At 39.5% G+C, this 27,130-nt stretch overlaps 1 protein-coding gene across 3 annotated transcripts in view; it reads left to right on the top strand.

The window, feature by feature from the left end:
- The window catches only part of TADA1 (transcriptional adaptor 1), a 37,030-nt gene extending 12,080 nt beyond the window's left edge, over window positions 1-24,950 (top strand). For all 3 annotated transcript variants that reach the window (XM_070939216.1, XM_070939217.1, XM_070939215.1), the window contains 5 exons: window positions 11,668-11,765; window positions 18,222-18,431; window positions 19,655-19,806; window positions 20,626-20,788; window positions 24,262-24,950. In XM_070939216.1, the coding sequence (XP_070795317.1) occupies window positions 11,668-11,765; window positions 18,222-18,431; window positions 19,655-19,806; window positions 20,626-20,788; window positions 24,262-24,414 (776 nt within the window). In that variant the 3' untranslated portion in view covers window positions 24,415-24,950. The remainder of the gene's footprint in view (window positions 1-11,667; window positions 11,766-18,221; window positions 18,432-19,654; window positions 19,807-20,625; window positions 20,789-24,261) is intronic.
- The last annotated feature ends 2,180 nt before the right edge of the window (window positions 24,951-27,130 follow it).

Genomic DNA, 27,130 nt, shown 5'->3' with positions numbered 1-27,130 from the left:
GACCAATGGCCCTGAGCCAGGTGGGGACCTAGATGAGCGCCCCACCCTGACAAGCTGGCATCCGTCGTGATAAGAAGACGGTGAGGTTCTCGGAACTTGGTCCCTTTTAACAACGCTTCCGACGTCCACCAGGAGAGAGACTGTAGAACTGGAGGAGGTAAGATCAGTCTCGTGGCCGAGTTGTCCCTATGGGAACGTTGAAAAGGTAGTAGTAGCCATTGTAAGTCCCGGCAGTGTAAACGAGCCCAAGGAACTATTCCAAAGGTAGACACCATCTTGCCAAGAAGGCGAGAGAGGGAGAGGACGGAAGAAGCCCCCCTATCTTGTATTCGGCTAGCTAACCCCTTGAGGCTGTCAACCCGGTCTGGTGAAAGGAAGACCTCGGAGGACAAGGTATCAATAACCGCCCCTAAGTGGCGAATCCTAGTAGAAGGGGTTAAATGGCTCTTAGACCGATTTACCGAGAACCCATGGTTCTGGAGGACCTGAAGGGTGGTAGCTAGGTCTGTCTGTGCCTGCTGCAAAGAACGTGACAAAATTAGAACATCATCCAAATAAAAGGAGACCCTGATTGGGATGGTGGCTACATATCCCATAAGGGAAGCCATTATCTTGGTAAAGGCCCTGGGAGCTGAGGATAACCCAAAGGGAAGGGCACGGTACTGAAAATGCTTGTTATTATAACAAAAACGGAGGAACCTACGGTGGTTGGGAAGGATGGGAACGTGGAGGTAGGCTTCAGTTAAATCCACGGAGGACAAAAAATCTCCTTCCCGAATACAAAGTAAAATTGTTTGTAAGGAATGCATCTTGAACCGGCGATAAGTTATGTGCCGGTTCAAGGCTTTCAAATCAAGAATAGGGCGCCAATCCCCCGAGGACTTTTGTACTAAAAAGAGGCGGGAGTAAAAACCTTGGCCAAATTCGGAAGGAGGAACGGGTTGTATGGCCCGAATAGACAATAAGTGACCAATAGCTGCTTCTACCTGAGCCCGTTTCACTCTGTTAAGAGAGACTGGGCAACGTATAAATCTACAAGGAGGAGTAGACAAGAACTCCAGGGAAAGGCCAAATTTGATGGTATTCTTAACCCACTCATCAGTAATGCTATTCTCCCAGGCCTGGGAGAAAAGGGCCAGACGGCCTCCCAGTTGGGCAGGAACCAGATTCCTAGCGAGACCTTCGGAAGGGACGTCCTCTACCACCCCTCTGGGGTCTCCTGGGGGGGTATCTGGGACCCTGTCTGACCTGATTGTCCTGATGAAAAGTCCCCCGTTGTTGGAAGGGGCGCTGAGACCTCTGCTGGAAATAGCCGGGATCGGAGCCTCGAAAGGACTGTGATCGAAAGGAGCCAGAAGAACGACTCTCTGCCCTGCGAGACATGGCTGGCAAGATCTTACGGTGGTCTCTGGTCTCAATTAGAAGGGGCTCAAGTGAAGGACCAAAAAGTTTGTCACCCTCATATGGCGACGAAGCAAGACGCCATTTGTTACGCACATCAGCCTGCCAATATTTTAACCACAATAACCTCCGGGAAGTGATTGCGGTGCCTATGGCTTTCGCGGAAAATCTGGCCGCGTTCAAGGTGGCATCCGCCGAAAATTCTACTGCTGCTAGAATTTTGTTGATATCTTGATGTGTTCTCACATCAGTAGAGGGTATACGACCTTGCAGCTGCTTCAACCAGAGGATTGATGCTCGATTAAAAAAGGACGCAGCCGACGCTGCTTGGACAGACCAGGCTGCTGCTTGGTGACCCTTAATAAGCGTACGTTCCGCCTTTCTCTCCTCCGGTCTTAGAGACTCCTCTGCAGGGCCTGAAGAAGGTGAAGGTGATGAAAGGGCTGCTACTGGTGCATCCACAGAAGGAATCTGCAAAAGAGAAGCATACTCCGACGCCAAATTATATAAACGCCTATCCAGACTGTTAGGGATAGGACCTGTACTGGGATTTTTCCATTGTCTCTGCAACACCTCTGTAAACAATTTAGGTGCTGGCACAATTTCGGTTTGAATTGTGGGGACCTCAAACAAGGCAGAGGAAGAAGCTGATGTCCCTGGTTGAGGCTGGTCTTTGGTTTCTGGAAGACCAAGGCCAGTGGTGATTTGGGCCTTGTGTAACAAGGAGCGGAACATTTGAGGGCGAAATAAGCCAACAAAGGGAGGTTGATCAGGCTCTAACCCCTCATCCTCAGATAAGTCTTGTTCAATGATGACCTGTTCTTCCTCTCCAGAAAGGGAGCCCTGACTGTCCCTGGAAGGAGAAACTGCTCTCGCAGGGGCCTGAGAAGAGGCCTGCAAAGGATGAGAACTTGTAGAAGGTGTGTGGCGGCTCAAATACTCTGAAACCTTGGAGGAAGATCTCTCCTGAAGCCCTTGTGCAATCCCTTGCCTGATGGAAGTAGCAATCAACTGGGCCAAGGCTGGAGTAACATCTAGCTTCTGGCCTTGAGAAGTCTGGTTATCCTGAGTCCCAGAGGTCTGGGGAAGTGGATCTATGACTATCTGTGGACCAGGGGCCTCCACATCCATAGAAGGAAAGACAGAACCAGGCCCCGGGACTAATGCCTCCTCTGAGACTGATATATCTGGAGACAGATCTGGTGCAAGAGGAGTTTGAGGAACCTCCTCCCTTGACACTGAGGCAGATGCAGGCCTGGCGATCTCAGACAATGAGGAAGAAGGCTCGGGCCTAGCCCTAGAGGCCGCCTTATTACAGGCCTTCTCCATCGCGTTGTGCCTTCTCTTCTCCTCCCTGGACATAGGGACCTGAGAAGAACCTTGGAGCCTGGGCTTTTTTATCTGAGTCCCTGAGGAAGTACCCTCTTCTGGGTCCCTTAAGGCCTGAGTGCGCTTTCCTTTGCCGCCCCTGCTATTAGCCCTGGCGTCCGCCATCTTGAAGGGCTATAATGTGGCCGCCAAAACTCCGAAATGCAAAGGGCCTAGCCAGAACCGCCCGGTGCTGTACTCACTGCGCTGCTAAAGGGCTGGAACTGTTCGTGGAGCAGAGAAAAGGCGGGAAGGGTGCTAGCCAGCCGGTCGAAGCAACCCCAGAAGCGCGGAATCCCCTTCGCGCTAAAAACTGCAGGCCGAATGCAAAGGCTAGGCCGCGGCGTCCCCTGAGGCCTCAAACTGCCGATCCAAGGCGGGGCTTCCTTAAAGTGCTAGCCAGCCGGCGTACAGCACTAAGCAGAGGCGCGGGATCGCGCCGCGCCAAAATCGGGTCGCTGGACGATAAGCGTCGTCCTCACGCCGCCTCTACCGCTGCCTGGTGTGAAAGGGCCCAACGCGACGGAGCGAACTCGTGCGCGCGGGCGACGCAATTGCCAGCCGGCAATTGAACCGCTGAGCGGTCTTCAGCGGAGCTAAGCCTCTCGCTGGAATAGATAGCAGGCAAAAAGCTATCTAAAACACCTTCTTTCTCTGTTTTTTTTTTTTTTTTTTTTGGAGAATTCACTTTCTGACGGAGCTATCCTAGATACGACTGGTCCGGACTCGACCGAGTCGAAAAACTGACAGGCACAGTCAGGAGGAGGGACTTCCCTTATTTCTGCAGACCCGGTCCAATGGAAGCTCAACCAAGTCTCCACCCATCCTGACTGCCGTGCCCGACTATAGGAGAATGTAGTAATTCTAAAGAAATTGGGCAAGTTAGCTACACTAGTCACAGTGACTGCATATGGATTTGTATCATCATCCCACCCACTACAGTCCTTCCTCACAAATGTCAAGTGAATCCCAGGTCCCAGATCCCAAAGTTGCTTGCTTCTATTCTAAGTGTATTCAGAACTGTATAATTATTCAGAGCTAATTTGCTGTATTGATAAAAAATATTGGAATAGGTTCAGAAGGACCTAGATTCAAATCCATCCTCAGACAAAGGGAGCTCACTATGGCCCAGTCACCCTTTTTCAGCCCAATCTACCTCACAGGATTGGTGAGGAGAAAAATTGAAAAAAGGAATATTTTGTATGCTGCCTTGAGATCAAGAGGGAAAGGCAGGATATAAATCATGAATAATGAATCTCTGAGAATTATTAATCTAATTATTAATTAGATTATTAATCTAATTCTTTTATAAATGAAGAAAATATTTTAAAGCAAAACAACTGAATATTATATTTAATTTCATTAAAAATACTAAAAGGAAAGACCAAAAGTATTCATGTACTGAGTTTGATTTTGAAGAGTTGACCATATGAACCTTTTGCTTTCCTATAATAATCTGCTGGACAAAACACTGACTTGTATTATTCTAGTAGTTTATTAGTATTATGTTCATTTATTATTTTAAAACTAATAATGTAGTTCTAAAACTTGGATTATTTCTCATAGAAAGTATAATAGGGATGGAGAATTAGGTATGTAGGATCAGAAGACTGGAGATAGCGCTCCAGTAATTTCGAAGTAAAAATGCTACTCATGTATCACTCCTTCTTTATTGTTAGCCTTTACTGTTCACCTTTGGTGAAAAGGCATGTAACATAAATTTTCTACCTCTGCCACACATCTAAATGTGTGGTTCCTTTCAGGGAATGCTAAATATCAAACATTGTGTTGTGAATGACTAAATTAGATAGAAATGGATAATCTGGAATAAGGAAACAGTTGTCTGGGATTTCCTGTTAACTCCAGTGGGATACTATTGTTATTTGTATAACAATTTCTGAGATATCTCAGTAGAATAAGAATTAAAGATGCCTGAAGAAGTATAGATTTCTCTACTTATAATAGCCACCTGATCATGAATGTTACTCCTTGGCAGTGTGCAGTTTTTGTACCAGTATAGTTCATAATAGACAGCTCACTAGAAATCCAATATGAAAATTTGATACAACCTATAAAGAATAGACTAAGTACAAACAGATAGTATACTTCATCCTTAAGTGTATGTGTGTGTGGGGGGGGGGGGACTCACAAAGAAATTGATGCATTTTTTTCAAAAAATAAAAATTAAGCTATTGGATCTGAGAGAGTGAATATGGTTTTGAGTAGCACTATTTTGCCCTAGAAATACAGATGAATTGTTTAATTATGGCTCAGTTGTATTCATCTGGAACAGCGGTGAAATCCTACCCCCCGCCCCCGGTTCTATCCGGCTCACCGAACCGGTAGCGCCCGGAGGTTCCGCCCACCCTCTGGGTCGTCATTATGTCCCATTTTTTTACCATCTGCGCATGCGCAGTAGGTTCTGCACATGTGCTGAAGAGGCATGCGCATAGTGTGTACGTGCTCCCATTCCCCAACCAGTACCGAAGGTAAGTGGATTTCACCGCTCATCTGGAATAAATGATGTTTTATGCAGCCAAATTGTATTATTTTTCATTAGATGCTGGAAGACAAAGCAGTGTTGTGGTTAAATACCTGCTTTGCACATGGAACTTCCCCATTGCTACCTCTCCCCCCCTAAACTCTGGCATCTTGAGACCTTCTCCTCCATCAATAAAAATGGCAATCTACAGTGTAAATATTTGAAGGCTGTTTAGTATGAAGCTGTTGCAATTCACAGCGTCTTTATTGAGACTTTCAGTGATGTTGCTGCTGTCTTTTCAAGTTTATGACTGCAGTCATAGACCACAAAATTTATTTAAGCAAACAGTAGATGAATACTTTTGGACCTTGCAAGATACTTTGCTGTCCTTTGATAGTTTATTTTAAATATCTGTTCTAATACTGTGTCTATACAGATTGTTGCCTTTGCCAGGGACAAATGATAAAGACTATTTAGATATTTGTGGACTCACTGACTAACTGAATTAGCAAATAGGGAGTATATTGTTACATAAAATAATGATTTCAGATTTCCTAATTGCTCGATTAGGAAACATAAATCTCATTACTGTGCTTTCTTTCCTTAGCCTTTTGATTCTAAATTAACCTCATGATATTTCTAGAGACTAAAATGCTGATGGAAGGGCAATTACCTTCCCAAGGCTAAAAAATACAGAATATTGGTGGTAGTATTAGCAAAGAAATGCTAATAAATTCTAAGGCTGAATCAGTAGACTTATTCTAATTGTAGATACTATACCTTTATGAGATACTAAGTTGCACAATACAAACCTTTACTGGGTAAAAGAGTCAAAACTATACATTTTTTTAAAATGATTGAATTGTATACAGAAATACTTTTCAGTATCTTCATAAATGATTTAGATGAGGGAATAGAATGGGAATTCATCAAATTCGCAGAGGAAACCAACGTGGCAGGAATTGCCAACATCCCAGAAGATAGGCTCAAAATTCAGAGGGATCTTGACAGACTTGAACAAAGGGCCCTATCTAACAAAATGAAATTCAATTTAGAGAAAAGCAAGATTTTACACAGGGAAGAAAAACCAAATGTACACATACAGATTAGATGAAACATGGCTCAATAGCAGTAATTACGAGAGAAATCTTGGAGTTCTAGTAGACAGTCCCTTAAATATGAGCCATTAGTGTGCCGCAGCCACCAAAAAACCCAATGCATCCTAGGCTGCATCAACAGAGGGATAGAATCAAGATTACATGAAGTGTTAGTACCACTTTGTAATGGTTTGGTAAGACCACAGAAAAAATACTGCATCCAGTTTTGCTCACCATGATATAAAAAAGACTCTGGAAAGGGTGCCAAGAAGAGCAATTAAGATGATAAGGGGACTGGAAGCTAAAATATATGAACAATGGTTGCAGGAATTAGGTATGTCTAGTCTAGTGAAAAGAAGGACTAGGGGTGACATGATAGAAGTGTTCAAATATTTGAGGGGCTACTACAAAGAAGAGGGGAGTCAACTTATTTTCCAAAGCACCAGCAGGCAAAACAAGAAGTGATGGATGGAAACTAATCAAGGAGAGAAGCAACCTAGAACTAAGAGAAATATCCTGACAGTGAAAACAATCAACCAGTGGAATGGCTTACCTTCAGGGGTTGTGGGTGCCCCATCACTGGAGGATTTTAAGAAGAGACTAGACATCCATTTGTGTGAAATGGTATAGGATCTTCTGATTGAGCAGGACTAGAAGTCCTCCAAGGTCCTTTCTAACTAATGATGATGATGATGATATATTTATGAGGACAAATATTGAATGAACAAGAAACCACGTATTTGTCAAGATTTCATTGGGGTGAAATAAAAGTTTAAGAGCTGCATTCTGCAAGTCCTTTATCAACATATAATTGAAGCCAAATTAAATTCCGTTGATAAATTTGAAAGTGTAGAACATTAAAATATTCTTTCCCACCAGGCAATTACAATGTAGCAATTAAAATCTTAAAGGATAACCTGGCCAAAGAAATTGCTTAAAATCTTGTTGATCCACTTAAGTGTGAAGAAATTAAAAAAGATGGCCTTTTAAAATATTAATCATATTACATTAAATTCATTTTAACTGTATTTATCTTGCCCCAAGTACTGATCAGAATTCTAGATCATCTCTCTCTTTCTTATTTCATTTGTGCAAGAATTGGCAATAAACTTTAAATTACTGATTCTGAAAAAGATTTCTCTGAATCATTGTGCCAAGTTAAACAAAATAATCATAAATCAGATTTAGATCAGGGGAGTTGACGTTCCAGCTTTCACTTGCCTACAGAGTTTATTGGGTGACTCTGGGCCACCTGTCTGAGCAACTTAATTCTTAACATTTTTCTGGGGATGAAAAAGGGTGATACACCAATATATGGGATCTTAAGCTTTCAGACAAAAGCTAAGTACTGTATAAATGTGATAAATAAATAGTAACACATAGTAAGGCATAAAGATCTCTCTGAAGGTCCAAATCAGATGAGAATAGGAGGTTGCTGGGAGAGTTTGCTCTTAAACCATCCAGTCTCACAGGGGTGTAATTGGGAAAAATAAGGGGAGGGAGACTGAGGTACACTATTTGAATTCCTGAATGTCATGTGCATTCTGTGTGTTCTCAGGATTTCATGAAAAACATAGCAGAATATCTCTTAATGCATTTTCTCTGTATATATGCATGTAATGTTGCACCCTGGTCTACTTCAGAATCATCTACATATTTTCTGTTGAAAAATAAGATAGATCTAAACTTACTGGCTTGTTTCTTTTTGAGGCTATTTTTTTTGGGGGGGAGGGGCAGGTAGAACAGTTTTCCTCTCTTCTGGCTCCCCTCCTTCCAATAGATTGTCTCATGTTGGTCTCCAGTTGCTCAGGAAGTCTTCAGCTCCTCCTACTAATGATCACTTCAAGAATGATCCTGGTCTATTCTCAAATCTGAAGCCAGCCAATCTGAAGTACACCAACCAATATTGTTCAATACTATAACAGCAATGTCTTCAAAGGCTATTGCTATCTAGTTATCAGGTTGCTGGAGTACTCCTCTTTCTTCACAGAGATTTGTTTTCCAAAACACTGCTTTCCCTTTAACAGCTTGGCACCTCCTCTTTCTCTCTCCTATGGGAAAATCTTCCGATGGGCTTTACCCTTTGTAGAACAAAGAGTTTGGTTGTGTGGCTACCATCATGGCAGATTCAGCATGAGATATGGCTTCTTGTGAGCTGTTGAGACAGAATATAAATCTAAGGAATTAATAAGATCTCCTTCAAGCATAGCTCAACTCCAGATTATTTCATGACATATCAACCTATTTTGCATGGCAACAATATGAAGATGATTTGCCAGTGCCTTCATCTGAGATGTTTTTCATCTTTCCAGGCTAGTTTAAAATTCTGACATGCAAGAATTCCCATAGAACTTCTAACCAGGCCAAGTTCTTCTCTACTTTTGAATTCTGTGGCATATCAGTTATTAACATAAAGCCATACATCTTTTAGAGATCCATCTTAAAAACTTACACCTAGAACAAGTGAAGTATCAATAATACTTACTTCAGATATAATTCACAGTCTGCATTATCCCTTTTCTTGCTTCTTTTTATTTAATCCTTAAATATCCCCATTGACTGATGTTCCCTTTACCCACTGTTACATTTTAATCATTTACTTATTCATCTCTGTTTAATATGTGTATAAAAAATGATGGACAGGTTGCATAAATTGTGTGGAAAACCCTTAACATAGAAGATGATTAGATAAGAATAAATGAAAACTCAAAAGTGCCTGAGTACACACTGTAGACTTCTAATAAATGCACAATGACTACGTGACCGCAGTTAGGTACCAGGCTTGGCTGAATCAATTTGCAGAAGAAAATATCTATGTATGCACAATTATTGGGCAACTATTAGTGCGCAGAAGTATTATGCAACTAAATGAAAAATGAAAATTTTCCCATCTCACTCATTTATTTTTGTCTGTTAAAATGAGAATAATAAACAACTCAAAATTTACAAATAAACATTTATGATAGTTCAAAAAAAATATATCAGTGACCAATATAGCCATCCTTCTTTTCAGTAACAGTCATTAGCCTTCCATTCATGGAGTCTGTCAGTTTCTTGATCTGTTGATGATCAACTTTTTGTGCAACAGCAACCACAGCCTCCCAGACACTGTTCAGAGAGGTGCACTATTTTCCTTCACCATAAATCTCCTGTTTAAGAAAGTCCCCAAGTTCTCAATAGGATTTAGATCAGGTGAGGAAGGGGTCATATCATTCTTTCATCTTTAAAGCCTTTACTTTAAAGTAAAGGCTTTAAACTCCACGCAATGGAGTACTTCAATGCATGCGATGGAGCATTGCCCTGCATAAAAATCATGGTCTTCTTGAAAGATGCAGACTTTTTCCTGTACTGCTGAAGAAAGTCTCTTCTAAAAACTGGCAGTAGGTTTGAGAGTTGATTTTGAATCCATCTTCAACCCAAAAAGATCCAACTCGCTCATATTTCATAATATCAGCTCATACCAGTACCTCACCTCCATCTTGATTGTGTCTGAGTCGAAGTGGAGCTCTGTGCCTGTTACTGATCTAGCCATGGGCCCATCCATCTGGTCTGTCAAGAGTCACTCATCAGTCATCAAACCTTTGAAAAATCTGTCTTCAGATATTTTTTGGCACAGTCTTGCCGTTTCAACTTATGTGTCTTGTTCAGTGGTCAGATTTCAGCCTTCCTTATCTTGGCCATGTCTCTGAGCACTGAACACCTTGTACCTCTGGGCACTCCAGGTAGGTTGCAATTCTGGAATATGACAGCATTGGAGGATAATGGATTCCTGGTAGCTTCACGTTTGATTCTTCTCAAATATTTGACAATTTGCGTCTTTTTTTCTCAACACGTTTCTTGCAACCCTATTGACTATTTACAACAAAACGTTTGATGGTTCTGTAATCATGCCCCAATATCTGAGCAATTTCAAGAGTGCTGCATCTCTCTGAAAGACTTTTTACAATTTTTGACTTTTCAGTCAGTTAAATCTCTTTTTTAGCCCATTTTGCTTGAGGAAAAGAAGCTGCCTAATAATTATGCACACTTTGATATAGGGTGCTGATCTCCTTAGGCCACACTCTCCCTCATTACTCAAATACACATCACCTAATCTTCTTATATCCACTAAGCATTCAAGTTTATACAGCTTGGAGGTGGGAAACATGCATACAAAGGATGATAAGGTCAAAATACTCAATTGCCTAATAATTGTGCACACAGTGTACAATATTTCAGTGCTGTCATCCCATAGATTTATATAAAGTTGTTTGCAATTTTGTTGATTGTTTTGGAATTATTTCTTTCATTTTAGCCATGTGAAAGTAATGTGGTGTTGGCTCAAATATTGTTTTGCCTTAATTCTATTTATGACTAGGAAAGGACCAATTTGTGATGTCTTTTCTTATCTAGGAAGCACTGCAGCTCCAAAGAAAGCAAACAATAAGCCTATTCTCTTACAGCTAGATTTTGGACTTTCATCCATTTTCTTTTATATTCCACTTCTATGATTTTTATAAATAACTCGTGATAAACATATGTACTACTCCCTACTCTGATTTCCCCCACAACAACAATCCTGTGGGATGAGTTGGATGCATTGAATGTGACTGGCCTGACATAATCCAGTTGGCTTTCATGGCTAGGCTAGGCTAGAATTCACAGTCTTCTGGTTTCTAACTGTCTGGTGCCTTAACCACTAGTGGAGAGTAATTGCTTACATTATCAGCAGAATTACATTGAAAGAGGAAGGAGGATGGTTTTTAATTATGGCGATTATTTTGCAAGTTTTCCACTAGATAATCTGAATCTGCTCTTCTTTGTAATTTTACATATCAATAAATTCCCTTACTGCATTTAATTAATTGTTAGTTAGCTAACATATATGGCTCAAGGCAGCCATCAGCATCCCTGTAAGTAGGCTGGGCATAGACAGTGACTGGCCCAAAGTCACCCAGTGGATCAAATCAAGAAAAGCTGTTTTATAATTGCTATTTTGTTTGTAGGCATTATAATCAGTTACTAGTCCCCCTAATATAAGTAGTATGATATATTTTAAAAGCTTACTGAAGAGTGCAATCTAAAATGCATGTAGTCTAAAATGATTGTAGTTCAGACATCATGTTAAATACAGTTTAAAATGTCATTGTTGAGTCATCTGGAATAAAAATGAGAATATCTAATTTATAGTAAGTAAGATAAGATAAGAAATAGGTAGATGATGATTAAGAGAGGTGGCCCGCAAAATGGAAATGGCTAAGATATACTTAAATTGGGGAGGGCACAATCTGCTACTGTATGAATTATAAAACTTTGTGTTTTTCTGTTTCCTATTTTCAGAAGGTGCTGGCTCTCTGCCTTGGACAGGAGGTTCTGCACCAAAACCTGGCAAGCCTAAAGGGAAGAAAAAGTTTTCTTCGGTTCGGCAGAAGTTTGATGTAAGTTTCTGTTATGAGAATTGGAAGCACACAGCAGTTCCATTTCAAAGTCCTTGTTACCCCACCAGAATACCTACTATACCCAGAAGCATTCATTACACTTTGCAATTTTTTCCCTTCGCCAGTACAGAGTAGAGTATGGGAAAGCATGGGTAATTCAGTACACTGTTTCTAATTTGAACAACAGCCACATATGCAGTGTTGCCCTAGGTCCGTGATGGCAAACCTATGGCACGCATGCCACAGGTAGCACGCAGAGCCCTCTCTGTGGGCACGCAAACCGTCACCCAGCTCAGCTCCACCCCACATGCGTGTGAGCCTCCTGCCGGCCAACTGATTTTCGGTCTCTGCCGGGCATGCGCGGGTGGTAGGGCACATGTGGGAGCCGCATGTGCAGGCCTGGGGGTTGAGTTGCAGGGGCGGGGTGAGCTTGGGTGTGTGTGTGGCGCCCCCTGTGGCCCATTTTGGGCCTAGCAGGCCTCCCTGCAGCCTCCTGGGACCAAAAACAGGCTGCAGGGGAGGGCGTACTGCATCCCCCTGCAACCCTTTTTGGTCCCAGGAGGCTGCAGGGAGGCCTGCTAGGCCCAAAATGGGCCGTGGGGGGATCGCATGCATGTGGCGGGGGCGGGGGGAGCACGGGGGGGCTGTGCATGCATGGATGGGGCACGGGGGGGTGTTGTGCGCGCATTGCATTATGGGCGCAGACACTCACACTCAGGCTTTCAGCACGCAACAACACAAAGATTAGCCATCACTGCCATAGGTTGTAACACAACCAAAAATATTTGCATACCTCTATTTCTCTTATTTAATGTAAATCACTGAAAGAAGACTTTCCAAGAAATGTGAAAGACTTTTACAAAGATCTGAATGGTAATGAAAAAAGATAAGAAAGGAAGATGGCATTAAAACTGAGGCTTGTTTTATCCCATGCAAATGCTCATGACAGCATATAAATTAAATGAATGGCAATAAAATTAACAAAATTTGTAGCTATAGTGGGAACAGATAGAGTAATCTAACATCACTAACGTTTGCAAAGAGTAAAGTGAATTTTAAATAAAACTTGCAAATGCTTTAAAATGTGATGAGAACCAGATGGTAATTTTGGGCAAGGAGTTCCAGAACATTGTTACTCCAAAATTCCAGGTTTTTTCCATCTTGGTTTATATTGAATCTTCTAGAATTTAGGGTAGACTTGAATGAATTCCCTTAATTTTTTCAGTTCTAGGCTAGGATCCATAGATTGCAATTAAGACACTGTAATGGGGAGTACACTTTAACATTGGGGCTGCTGAGGACTGCAGCAGGGGAGACCGTCAGTCTCTAAGTGGGCAGGTAAAAAAAAGAAAAATTGGTCTCTTGAGTCAAGCTTAGTGACTGCGTAGACTTGTCCATTGGGCAGTGGCAATAATATGCATGTGGCTTGCTCTTGGCTTCTCAGAGCAGATTAGGTTTGTTGGATTCTGTCACCACGGAGGATAGTGGACAGGACAATAAACTTCTATTCTTTTCCTACCCTCCTTTTTTGTTTGCTTGTTGTAGAGACATTGTCTAATCACTTTGATCCACTTCAGAACTGCTTATTGTCTAACTTAGACAACACCCTTGTGTAAATCCGAAGCACAGGGAGCATGCAGGGAGCGACCTTCATTTTGGTGAGAGCAGTGCAAGCCTCTAGGGAACTCAGAGCAGAAATAACTCCTAATTAACCCATAGACTAAGCTGTTTTATCTCTAATAAGGGGAATTTAGACAGATTAGGTGACTACAGCTTCTCTCCCATTGAGATAAAATAGAAAGAAGAAGGGAGACAGAGGCTTTCCTGATGTTGAGACTCTAGAAAGAGTGCAGAGAAGAGCAACAAAGATGATTAGAGGACTGGAGGCTAAAACATATGAAGAACGGTTGCAGGAACTGGGTATGTCTAGTTTAATGAAAAGAACGACTAGGGGAGACATGATAGCAGTGTTCCAATATCTCAGGGGTTGCCACAAAGAAGAGGGAGTCAAACTATTCTTCAAAGCACCTGAGGGTAGAACAAGAAGCAATGGGTGGAAACCAATCAAGGAGAGAAGTAACTTAGAACTAAGGAGAAATTTCCTGACAGAACAATTAAAAAGTGGAACAACTTGCCTGCAGAAGTTGTGAATGCTCCAACACTGGAAATTTTTAAGAAGATGTTGGATAACCATTTGTCTGAAGTGGTGTAGGGTTTCCTGCCTGGGCAGGGGGTTACAAAGTCCCTTCCAACTCTTCTCTTCTCTTCTCTTCTCTTCTCTTCTCTTCTCTTCTCTTCTCTTCTCTTCTCTTCTCTTCTCTTCTCTTCTCTTCTCTTCTATTCTATTCTATTCTATTCTATTCTATTCTATTCCTTTTGAATCTCCCCCAGAACAGCAGCTGCCAGTAGAGAAGGAAAGAAAGGCATCTAAGCATACACATGTACATCCACTTTCCCTAGTAAATCCTTGCAAGGCACAAGAAGGAATCAAATCAATATAGACTTCAGGGTTGTTAAAGGTACCATTACAGGATGTAAGTTGTTCCAGTCCATTGCCTTTTGCAATGGACTGTTAGTGATTTTGTCAATGCCAATAGTATTCAGCGAGTGGTACTCCAGATATTTTGAGATTGCACCCAAGGTGCCTACTGCTGTTGATATTATCCTTGCTTTTTTTTTTACCACAGTTCTTCTTCTCCTAGTTGCAGATCTTTGTAGTTTGTGAATTTCTCCATTCTTCCTCTTCTATTCTGCTGTCCCCAGATGCTGCAACATCCACTATCCAGACCATTTTGTTTTTTTGATTAACAATTGTTAAGTCTGGAGTATTATGTTGTCGGTTTGAATTTTAAAGTCCCAGAGCACTTCTCTATTTTCGATAACTCTATTTTGCGCTCCCAAAAGTTCCTGTTTGCAGGCAAACAGTATTTCTTGAAGATATTCTTAACGCATCATTGTTGCTAGTTTGTTGTGCTGTTACTTGCAATCAGTCTGTGCAATCTTCTGGCAGCACCTGATGACTATTATTAGTATTTTATGGCCAAAAGGCCGAAATACGGTAAATATATAATATCATTTCTCTGTATTTCTATAATTGTATAAAAATATTTAATTTTCTAGGCAAATGGGTATGGAAAAGGAATTGGGCACTAAAATAACATTCATAGCAATTATTTATTTATTTATTTATTTATTTATTTATTTATTTATTTATTTTCTTACTTACTTATTCATTCGTTCATTTGTTCGTTTACTTATTTATAATTTATGTGCCACCCATTTTATCAGAGATGACTCTGATTTAGATTCTTTTTGCTATCTATTTAGTTTCTAGGCATTTAAACCATCATCATAAAGGGAAGAAACAAAATTTTAATGTTCATTTCAGATTTTTTTAGTGGAAACAGTAAAAAAAAAACATCTTAGTATAGATTAGCATCATGGGGGATATTGTCTTTAGAACAGGGGTCTCCAACCTTGGCAACTTTAAGATTTGTAGACTTCAACTCGCAGAATTCCTCAGCCAGCAAAGCCAGCAAAGCCAAAGCAAAGCTGGCTGAGGAATTCTGGGAGTTGAAGCCCACGAGTCTTAAAGTTGCCAAAGTTGGAGACCCCTGCTTTAGAAGACTACTAAATGAAATCTAAAAAAAAAATGATTATTTTTTAACCTTAAGCCATAGCTGAGTGATAATCAGTACATACAAATGACATAACATTTTCCTGTTTGCAAATGTTATTAGTTTATCAAAATATAAAATATAATTAGGAAAATTAAAAAATGGGAAAATAGGGGAAGGAAAGAAAGGAAAGGGAATAGAAGAGTTAAATGTGACGTAGAAGGTGAAAAAGAAAGAAAAGACATTGACTTCCAACTCTCTTTAGTACAGTAAAAGATAGCAACATTACAGCCTCAACTTTTTACTTTTACGTATTAGTATATAGTAGCCATTTCTACATCAACTAGTCTCTCCAATCAACAAAACCAAAATCAAAATGTTACTTTTTTCCATCACAAGCACAAAATCCAGAAATGATTTCCAAATAGAAACATAATTAGTTATATTTTTCTCTTCAAATAAAGCAATCAATTTAATCATCTCTGCTTTTTCTTCCTTGCAATCAATTTAACCATCTCTGTTTTTTCTTCCTTGCTGTGGAAATAATATCTATATCTGTTTGCACTTATTAAGATTTATAAACTATTATTGTTTATATTAAAAAAATCATTATATTCTTTCAGATTTTTTAACTTTAAAGGAAAAAACACCTTTTTTACTTTTTTAACTTTCTCTTAACATACATACTTTAAAATTCACTTTCAGTAATATTTTACAAGCTTTAAAAATAACTCAAACAATTATATATGAAAGAAAAAAACCATTTTCAAACCTCCTTTATAACAAAACAAAAAGTACATTAAAGATTTCTTCTGATTACATATCCTGTTTTCCTCAAAATAAGACATCCCCTGATAATAAGCCCAATTGGGCTTTTGAGCGCATGGCAATAAGGTCAAGTCTTATTTCAGGGTTCAAAAAAATATAAGACAGGATCTTATTTTCGGGAAAACACAGTAGTTCTCCAATTTGTTGGGGAAGATCATCCAGGAATGGGTGGTGCTCTGCTTGGAGACCGAGTCAATCTTTCTTGGCCATGCCTCCCCTTGCCTGGACGCTCCCCAGTTCGACTTGGTCTTCCACGAGTTGAGACTGAGAAATGAGACTTACCCATTCTTGGATTTCTTCAACAGCACGAAAGCAGTTTGGATTGTTTTACTGAGCGAGGCTCGGTGATTGCTGGTGAGCAATCTGGGAGGTTACCTGTCCGCTGGTATCCCTCCCTTCTGGCTTGTACTTCAGCAGAGGTCCTTGCCATTCCCGTGCTTAGCGGAGGGGCATTGCCTGCTAACAGGCAGCCCCTGGCATTAGTCTGCACCTGCAGAGAGGGATAAGGCCAAGCACTTATTTCAGGGTTCAAAAAAATATAAGACAGGGTCTTATTTTCGGGGAAACCTGGTAGATCCAACCAATAAAAATCCAACTAACTCCAATTAACTCATTAATTTTAAGTCACTCCCAACTCTAAACTTTTATTTAAGCATATTTATAAAATCAGTAAATTCTAATACACCTTTTTAAAACTTCCTCTTAACATTGGTAATTTCAAAAACACTTTCAATAATACTTTAAAAGCTTTAGGAATTACTTAAGCATTATATATAAAGAAAAAAACACACATTTTCAAATCTACTTTACATTAAAATTTTCTTTCAAATTACATATATCAGACTGATAAAAATCCATACTAATTCCAATTAATTCATTAAGTCACTCCAGTTTATGTTCATAGAATAACATATTTTTCTTCTCTGGAATGTCTATCAAGAAATTATAAACTTCTCTTTTTCTCCAGGATTTCTCAACTTTATTAGTATACATGAAGAAAAAATCCCAAACTTGTCCTCTTAAAAGTTGCAGATTTTCTTGGAACTCTTCTATCAATTGGTTGGAAGATTTATATTTAAACCATCATAATAAAGATTGGTGTTTATATTCCAAAATTGCAAATGAGTGCTTTGTCAGCTGTTTGTGAAATTGCTGAGTAGTTTGGTAATTTTCTACACATAATTGCATCTCTGAAGCAATTTGAGTAGTTTTTATAACATCCTTAGAACATAGTCTATCTATAAACTGATACGTTTTATTTAATATTTTTTCAAACACACATCTGATAACTTGCTCAAGCCTATGTTCCATCTTCTTAGCTCCCTCTTGTGGTCAAAGAGTTGATTTTTTTAGAATTGCTGGCCAATCAGAATTCATAAAAATCAGAAGATTTTAACCACCCATAGCAAAGCAAACCAAGCTATAAACTTCTTAAAAATAGTAAAATAAAAGCCGCAACTTTTTCCATCAAGGATTTTAAAAAAAGATACTCCATGCTTCCTTACTTTAACTTGCCTTCAGTAGCCTTCTTTCTTGTCATTTAACAAGAAAGAAGTCCCCAAAATAGCTCAGATCTTCAAAAAGGAATAGCAGGCTGTGACTGAAGAGAACCTTTTTTAGCTTAAGAAAGATAATAATTCCTAAAAGTGATTAAGAAATGAAAGGCATAACTTATTGTCTGAAAAGTAAATGCCAAAATGGCTGCTTTTTCAACAACAAAATAAATGTAGCCCCCCCACCCCAGCTGTTCACAAGCTCACTCTGAAGCACAGCTCCTGATGGAGGATCTTGTGGGGGTGATTCTGAAACTCTCCCTAACCCAGGAGAGTCATATAAACTAAAGGAAAGTCGGTTCCTTCTGTTAGTAAATTCAAAAAGTGACAGTCCAGAGGGAGCCCCAGGGAGCCCTCCCTGGGTGTATTGTCAGTTGGTTATCTTCACTGGAAGTGACAACATTTTGACTGTAAATGTTGTCTAAATAATGGAACCTTTTTTGTTTTGTTTTTTACAGCACCGGTTTCAACCCCAGAATCCCTTGTCTGGAGCTCAGCAGTTTGTGGCGAAAGATCCCCAAGAAGATGATGACTTGAAGCTTTGTTCACACACAATGATGCTTCCCACTTGGGGCCAGCTTGAGGGAAGGATGATTGTCACTGCTTATGAACACGGCTTGGATAATGTCACCGAAGAAGCAGTTACAGTTGTTGTCTATGCCATAGAGGTGAGATTACACAGAATGGCAAGTTTAGTCATGAATACTCTGATACATTGTGTAGTTCGGCATTGATTATCTGCCTTTCTAAAAATAGGAGCAAAAAGGATATCCATATTACAAGAAAAACAGACCTATGAAAACTATTTTATCTGCTTATTAATATTAATTTGGGGAATTGTTTTTCCACATATGGCCAAGATTGAATACTTTCTTGTAAGTATATGTAGGCAAAGTTAAGATTGTGCTATTTAAAGAACAAAAGTATGGGCTAACATAAATTTGATTTGCCTGTCTGTTTCCTTGGGAAATTTTATTTTTATTTTTAAAGAAAGCTTTTGTTTTTAACACTTCATGCTTTATCTGAAGTTCAATTGAGATAAATATTATAAATGGACAACTTCTTGTCCCCTATGATTTCTTTCTTTTCTGTTTTCTCTTATAACAAGACTTCAGAATCCAGAAAAATGTTATGTGATGATGCCATCATTTGTATTGCTCACCTGTCTTTTCTATTCATATGTGAAATGAACAGTTTGAAGGGATCCATCTAATATCTTCATCAACATGAATAATTCTGGAAAATTTCTTCAAGGATTTTTTGAAATGAGCCTGGAGGCTAAGAAGGAGATGACAGACTGTGTTGCTGGTTTAGTACCTCTTTATGTTCAGACCAGAACCTTGATGTCACCTCTCTTCCTTTATTCTTGAAAGAGTATATTTTGACTCTTAGAATCTCTGATAACATATTCTTACTAAATTATTTGCCTTGCCAATGTAGGCTTCCCACAAATGAATAAAATCTTAAAAACACAGATTTTGTCTTTTTTTTTTTTTTTTTTGTCTGCAGGATACAAACAAATTTAATTCACAAATATTATTTGTATATTTAGTTCTTTGTAACATTTGTCATTAGCTCCTCGCATGCAGAAGTTAGAATCAACTTTTTGAGTCAACCTGAGTACCTCATTGACTATAGTTGGGCTTTATAGATCCAAGGGAACAAGATGGGTGTCCAGAGGTTAAATGAGAGCAAGCCGTAAGCCAAATAAGGGGCTTTGACAATGGAAGTATACCTGGGGATAGGCAAGGATTCCAGAATAGATTGATGGCCAGAAGCAAGGGGGAATCCAGGCAGTGGCCTTTATGTTGCAATCTTCAGAGTACAAGCATTGGATACTTCAGGGTTTAGCTTTTTTGCAAGCAATAAACAGACATTTCTTTCTCTGTAGAAGCATCTTAAGGATATCCTTACCTCTGTAATATCAAGAAGAAAGGCTTACCGTGTGAGGGACGGTCACTTCAAATATGCCTTTGGAAGTAATGTCAACCCACAGCCGTATCTGAAGAATAGTGTCATTGCTTACAATAACTTAACTGAGTGGTAAGGATTTGCTTAATACTAATGTAGCATAAGAGAGAATGTGAGAATATAAAACTTACTTTTTAACAGAAATGTCCTAATAATCAGAGGTTGTTTTTTTTTTTTTTAAAAAAAATGAGAAATTGGCCAATCTAGGCATTACTTAGTAAGCAACAAAATTTCTGAAAATAAGGAACTGGAAAGCTGGAAATCAGGTAAGATGGCAAGAGGAGCCCCATCTTGCTCCACGCGCCCCAAAATAATAAGACCTCCCTGAAAATAAGACCAAGCACTATGGAGCGCTATCTAACTGTAAGTGTTATTGCCTTTGAATGATATAATCATGAAGAAAAGTTATGTCTCTCCCGAGTTCAGTATTATATTTCCTACCTTTTAATTTTTGTATTGTTTATTTTAGATAATTTGGTTTTGTGCAAGAACTACAACATGGATTATCTCTAACCTTCATATCATTTTGATAATTGTATTAGTTTTATTTGGATGTTAGCTCTCGGGAATCTTTGAAGCTGAGTGAACTATAAATAATAGCAAACAAATAAATCAAGAAATATTTTTCATAGTATGCATAATATTTTCTTTAGGTTTTGTTGAAAAATGCTACTAATAAATGCTGCCCAAAAATTTCATTTTTATCCAAATGCAGCCTAATATTATATAACATTATTCAGATCAGAAGTTACACATGACCTTCAAGTGGCCTGGTGGGGGCTATGTGCCAATTGACACTTCTGGTATTCAATTCTGAGCCAGCAGTGAACTCTTCCTTTTCCCCTAATAGGATGCCAAATCCATTTTTCTCCAATGTGTGTTTTTTCTTAGCCCTCCTACCTGCTTGGCTCCCCCACCTGGTCAAAACCTTGCTTCCCATCTACCACCTGACGATGCAGAGCAACAAGCAGCCCTCCTTTTGGCCTGTTCCGGGGACACCTCACCAGCAACCCTGCCCCCAGTGAATATGTATGATCTCTTTGAGGCACTGCAGGTAACTTTCACAGATTATGTATTTTAATTTCAGTCGTTCTCCTGATGGAGATGTTGTTTCACAAAGAACTTACTACCAAGTAATGGGGGGGGGGGGCGGGGGGAGGAAAGAATACCCAGAAAGAAAATAAACAGCTTGCTTTCTATTTGTTCTTAAATGTGTATGTTGCCACATCTTTTAGATTCATGGTGTCTTACAAGAACATAACACACTGAATTGTCTGAATATTAACATAACTTTAATCTGAATAATAACATAATTTAATTCAAATTTGTAAATCACATTTTTAAAAAGTTGTAACTAATTGATAAACTATACACAGACACACACAGACACACACAGACACACACACACACACACACACACACACACACACACACACACACACACATATATATATATATATATATATATATATATATATATATATATATATATATATATATCCTCCCTGTAAAGGTACAGTATCAATTTTCTTACTTCTTCGTAGGGTTTATGTATGTTTTTCTTCTAGCCAGGTTTTCCCTACGTAGCCAAGGTTTTTTTGTAGCTCCAGCTCAGTAGAATCACATCTACTCGGTTCTGGAAGTAAGAAAATTGAAACTGTATCTTTACAGGGAGGATACATAAGATACGAGTGTGGCCTACTGATGACAGCTAACGAGCTAGAAATGGATCTGTTTAGGTCTCCCACCTAGCAGTTAGAGCTTGCTAGGTGTTAGAAAGGAAAAAAGCCCAGAACCGAGTAGATGTGATTCTACTGAGCTGGAGCTACAAAAAAACCTTGGCTACGTAGGGAAAACCTGGCTAGAAGAAAAACATATATATATACACACACATATACATATACATATATATATGTGATATTTTTGCAATCAGGGTTTTTTCCTATGTTGAAAGATGTTAAAATGGCCATGGTGGGATGAAATCTCTATTCATCGCTTTCAGGCCTGTCAGGCATTTTATGTTTATACCTATGAATTAAAAGAAATAAATATTTGACCTCTACAGGGAGGAGTCATAAAATATGGGTGTGTCTGGCTGAAGAGGTCCAAGAAGGCCGAAATAGTGCTATCCCAGTCTCCCATAAGTCTCAGAAGAAACAACATAAAATGTCTGACAGGCCTGAAAGCGATGAATAGAGATTTCATCCCACCATGGCCATTTTAACATCTTTCAACATAGGAAAAAACCCTGATTGCAAAAATATCACACATTTATACCTATGAATTAAAAGAAATAAATATTTGACCTCTACAGGGAGGAGTCATAAAATATGGGTGTGTCTGGCTGAAGAGGTCCAAGAAGGCTAAAATAGTGCTATCCCAGTCTCCCATAAGTCTCAGAAGAAACAACATAAAATGTCTGACAGCCCTGAAAGCGATGAATAGAGATTTCATCCCACCATGGCCATTTTAACATCTTTCAACATAGGAAAAAACCCTGATTGCAAAAATATCACACATTTATACCTATGAATTAAAAGAAATAAACATATATATATATATATACATACATACATATGTAGGTCTTCTAGGAGCACAAGGCCGAAGACACCAGCCTGAAGATGACGAATGAGACTTCGTCGAAACATCGCCAAGGTACTTCCAATTTTACGCGGGAGAAAACCCGAATAACCAAAGACCTACATACAAATACCCGCAAAAACCTCAGAAAACATACATATACATATACATATACATATACATATACATATACATATACTACATATACATATACAGTTGCAAGAAAAAGTATGTGAACCCCTTGGGATTACGTGGAGTTTTGCATGAATTGGTCATAAAATGTGCTCTGAACTTCATCTAAATCACAACAATAGAAAAACACAGTCTGCTTAAAATAATACTACACAAACATTAGATGTTGCCATGGTTTAATTGAACATAACATGTAAGCATTCACAGTGCAGGGAGGAAAAAGTATGTGAACCTTTGGACTTAATAACTGGTTGACCCTCCTTTGGCAGCAATAACCTCAACCAAACGTTTCCTGTAGTTGCAGATCAGACCTGCACAATGATCTGGAGTAATTTTGGACCACTCCTCTTCACAAAACTGTTTCAGTGTAGCAGTATTCTTGGGATGTCTGATGTGAATCGCTCTCTTAAGGTCATGCCACAGCATTTCAATCGGGTTGAGGTCAGGACTCTGACTGGGCCACTCCAGAAGGCGTATTCTGTGCTGTTGAAGCCATTTTTTTGTTGAATTACTTGTATGCTTTGGGTCATTGTCCTGTTGCATCACCCATCCTCTGCAGAGCTTCAGTTGGCGGACAGATGGTCGTACGTTTTACTGCAAAATGTCTTGATAAACTCTGGAATTCATTTTCCCATCAATGACAACAATCAGTCCAGGCCCTGAGGCAGCAAAGCAGCCCCAAACCATGATGCTCCCTCCACCATGTTTTACAGTGGGGATGAGGTTTTGATGTTAGTGTGCTGTGCCTTTTTTTCTCCACACATAGTGTTGTGTGTTCTTCCCAAACAATTCAAGTTTGGTTTCAGCTGTCCACAGTATATTTTGCCAGTAGTGCTGTGGAACATCCAGGTGCTCTTGCAAACTTCAAACGTGCTGCAATATTTTTTTTGGACAGCAATGGCTTCCTCCATGGTGTCCTCCCATGTACTCCATTCTTGTTTAATGTTTTCCTTATTGTAGATGTGTCAACAAAAATGTTAGCATGTGCCAGAAATTTCTGTAGGTCTTTAGCTGACACTCTAGGATTCTTCTTTACCTCATGAAGCATTCTGCGCTGTGCTCTTGCAGTCATTTTTACAGGACGACCACGCCTAGGGAGAGTAGCAACAGTGCTAAACTTTCTCCATTTGTAGACAGTCTGTCTTAACGTGGACACATGAACATCAAGGCTTTTGGAGATACTTTTGTAACCCTTTCCAGCTTCATGCAAGTCAACAATTCTTGATCGTAGGTCTTCTGAGAGCTCTTTTCTGCGAGGCATGGTTCATATCAGACAGTGCTTCTTGAAACCAGTAAACCCAAAACAGGTGTGTGTTTTTAAAGGGCAGGACAGCTGTCAGCAACACATCCAATATCATCACACTGATTGGAGTCAAGGTTGGCTCACTCCTGTCTCCAATTAGCTCTTGGAGAAGTCATTAGGCTAGGGGCTCGCATACTTTTTCCTCCCTGCACTGTGAATATTTACATGTTATGTTCAATTAAACCATGGCAACATCTAATGTTTGTGTAGTATTATTTTAAGCAGACTGTGTTTTTCTATTGTTGTGACTTCGATGAAGTTCAGAGCACATTTTATGACCAATTCATGCAAAACTCCACGTAATCCCAAGGGGTTCACATACTTTTTCTTGCAACTGTACATATACATATACATACATATACATATACACATACACATACATATACATATACATATACACATATATATTAATTAATTTGTGGCCAATAAGATTTTCACTTGTGTACTTGCAGATCCACCGGGAAGTGGTCCCTGCCCATACTGTCTATGCTCTCAATATTGAAAGGATCATCCTGAAACTCTGGCATCCAAACCATGAGGAGCTTCAGCAAGACAAAATCCATCGGCAGAGGTTGGCTGCGAAGGAAGGCCTCTTAATGTGCTAAGACTGTTTCCAGTGCTGACTTTGGGCTGGACTAATATATCTTCAATGTGCCAGTTGGCATTTTGACTTTAGAATCTCAACATTTGCATTATTTTATGAGCACTTCCAGGTGGAAGTGTGAACGTGTTTCCCATGGAAATATGACTCAAAGTGAAGAGCATATAAGCGTAAAACAAAGCCCTGATTGCTTAGAAGATCAACTACTTTGCTGATAACTTTCAACAAACTGAATACCATTAATTCTGAAAATCTTTCTGTTCCACTAGAAAATGGATATTGCAGCAAAAACCAAATTTTTGTTTTCATTCCATCCTTAATATGTAAGATGATGCTCTGTCTATCTGCAGTACAAAGATAAGAGTTCCTACAGTCACCAGATACATAGGGCATCTAAACTACTGCTTTGGGTTGTTTTTACAAACATACATTGTAAATATACTATACAAAACTTTTTTGTTGGTATTTCTTTTGTATAATTTGTGTTTATTTCATGTTGGAGAAGTCCTGGTTCAATAAAATAAACTTTATTGTAAAACAGTTTTCATTATAAAAATATTTTTTCTTTACTAAAACAGCAATATTTAAATCTGTGAAAAGTCCTTCAAATATATAATTATCACTCTGATTATCTTTTTAAATATATTTTGCCTCTGGGAAAGTAAAAAATAACCAAGTTGTTTGCTTAATTATTCAACAGAATTCATAACTCTTTAAAAGTGAATCTCCTTCACCCTAACATGTTTCACAGCAAAAATAGAGAATAGAGATTTTTTTATTTGTGATTCAGCAGTATTTTGCAATATATCTAAATGAGGTAAAGATTGCCAAACAGAATGGTGAAAAGTTCCTTAGTCATAAATCATAGCTCCACAAAACCCAGAACTAGTTGAGGTTGTACCATAGGAAGCACATTTTTTGTTCTGCAGATCTGTCTAGAGCCGTGATGGCAAGCCTATGGCACGCGTGCCACAGGTGGCACCCGGAGCCATGTCGGTGGGCACGCGAGCATTGCCCTAGCTCAGCTCCGGCGCGCATGCACATGACAACCAGCTGATTATCGGGCCTTCCGGGCTCACCGGAAGTCGGGAAACAGGCTGTTTCCAGCCTCAGGAGGGCCTCCGGGGGAGGGAAGGCCCGTTTTTCACTCTCCCGAGGCTCCAGAGGCTTTCTAGGTCCCACCGGAAATCAACAAACAGACTGTTTCAAGCCTCCAGAGGGCCTCCGGGGAGGTGAGGAAGGCCGTTTTCCGCCCTCCCTAGGCTCCAAGAAAGCCTCTGGAGCCTGGGGAGGGTGAAAAATGGACCTACCGTGCCCACCCCGCATGCCAAAAGCAGGGGGAGCTCGGTGGGGTAGTGTGGGCATGCACGGGGGCAAAGCGCATTGAATTATGGATGTGGGCACGCGCACGCGTGATCCCCCATACTCCCCCCACTTTTGGCATGCGACAGCAAAAAGGTTAGCCATCACTGGTCTAGAGGATTCTCAAGTTTCCAGTGCAAAGAAAAATCCCCACTTATTTCTAACAAATAAATTATAGAAATAAATCAAAAAGGGGTTATTTGATTTTACAAAGCTCTGGCACAGTGAAAATCACAGCAGGAGAACGTTCATCTTCAATCTGTTGGTCATTTTCTTCAGTGAAAGTGAGAATAGGGTTTTTTTTGGGGGGGGTTTACTCGGGGAAGAATTACTGCCATACAGAATAATTTGAATGTGTTCCATGTTAAAGAGACTTAGAAGAGATACAAGGAAGGTGATTTGTTGTCCATTCTAAAGGAAGAGAATGTAAACATATCTAATAAATGAACCTAACAGTAAGCATGATTCCTGTAACCATGATTCTTCATTACTCAGATACTAAAAAGAACTCCCGGCACAGATTGTTCATCAAACCTCTCTTCAATCAGTGAAACGGAAGTATTCCATTTCAGGAGCAAAAGATCAGACTGGTCATAAAATACATCTTTCAGAACTCTGGTAAACAAGTTCATTTCCAAACAATTGCTGTTGATGTCAGTGGAAATGTGTCCTTAGGCCAGTCCTGTGTATGTTTACTTAGAAATAAAGTTTCATCTTCCTCAGCATGTCTTAATCCAAAGTATACATTTACAATTGCAAAGGGATTTGAAGTGGGCAGTCTGTGTCTTGCCTAGGTCCATTTGCCCTGATAAAATCCATGGCTAATAATAATTACAAATGTGCCCAGTTCAAATCCCATCTTAGCTATTAAATATCACAGTGACTTTAAGCCTTTGATCTTCCATATGCTACATGGAGATAAATAATAATTAGCTTTTAAATCATTACAACTACTGGGGAGGCTCGAGTTGTCAATCATATCAAAATGGCTATATTTCTACATAGAAGAAGTAGTGCTAACTCCCTTCGACCTGATACATCAATAAAATAAGATGTCCATAAGATTTGGTTAAAAAAGTCAAGATGGTGGGAATGACTGCAATCAAAGCTCCATTTTTATAAAATGTAAAAGAAGTCTCAAATATTTGTACAATAGTTTGCAGACACTTCTGCAGCTAGTCATTACATATCTGCACCAATGTCCTTTTGCAGTACTTTTCATTTGCTAGAGAAGGACAGAAACAATAGGAAGCTGAAACATTGTGGTTTGAGCTATCTTTTGTATTCCTTGGAAAAATAGAACCTAGACTTTCATATTGCATCCTAGAAACATTGCTAATTTTTCTAGTCCTAAAACC

Source organism: Pituophis catenifer, unplaced genomic scaffold (assembly GCF_029215685.1).
Source record: "Pituophis catenifer annectens isolate HBS135680 unplaced genomic scaffold, rPitCat1.0.hap2 SCAF_3, whole genome shotgun sequence".
NCBI lineage: Eukaryota > Metazoa > Chordata > Lepidosauria > Squamata > Colubridae > Pituophis > Pituophis catenifer.
This window is presented reverse-complemented; position numbering and strand designations above follow the sequence as displayed.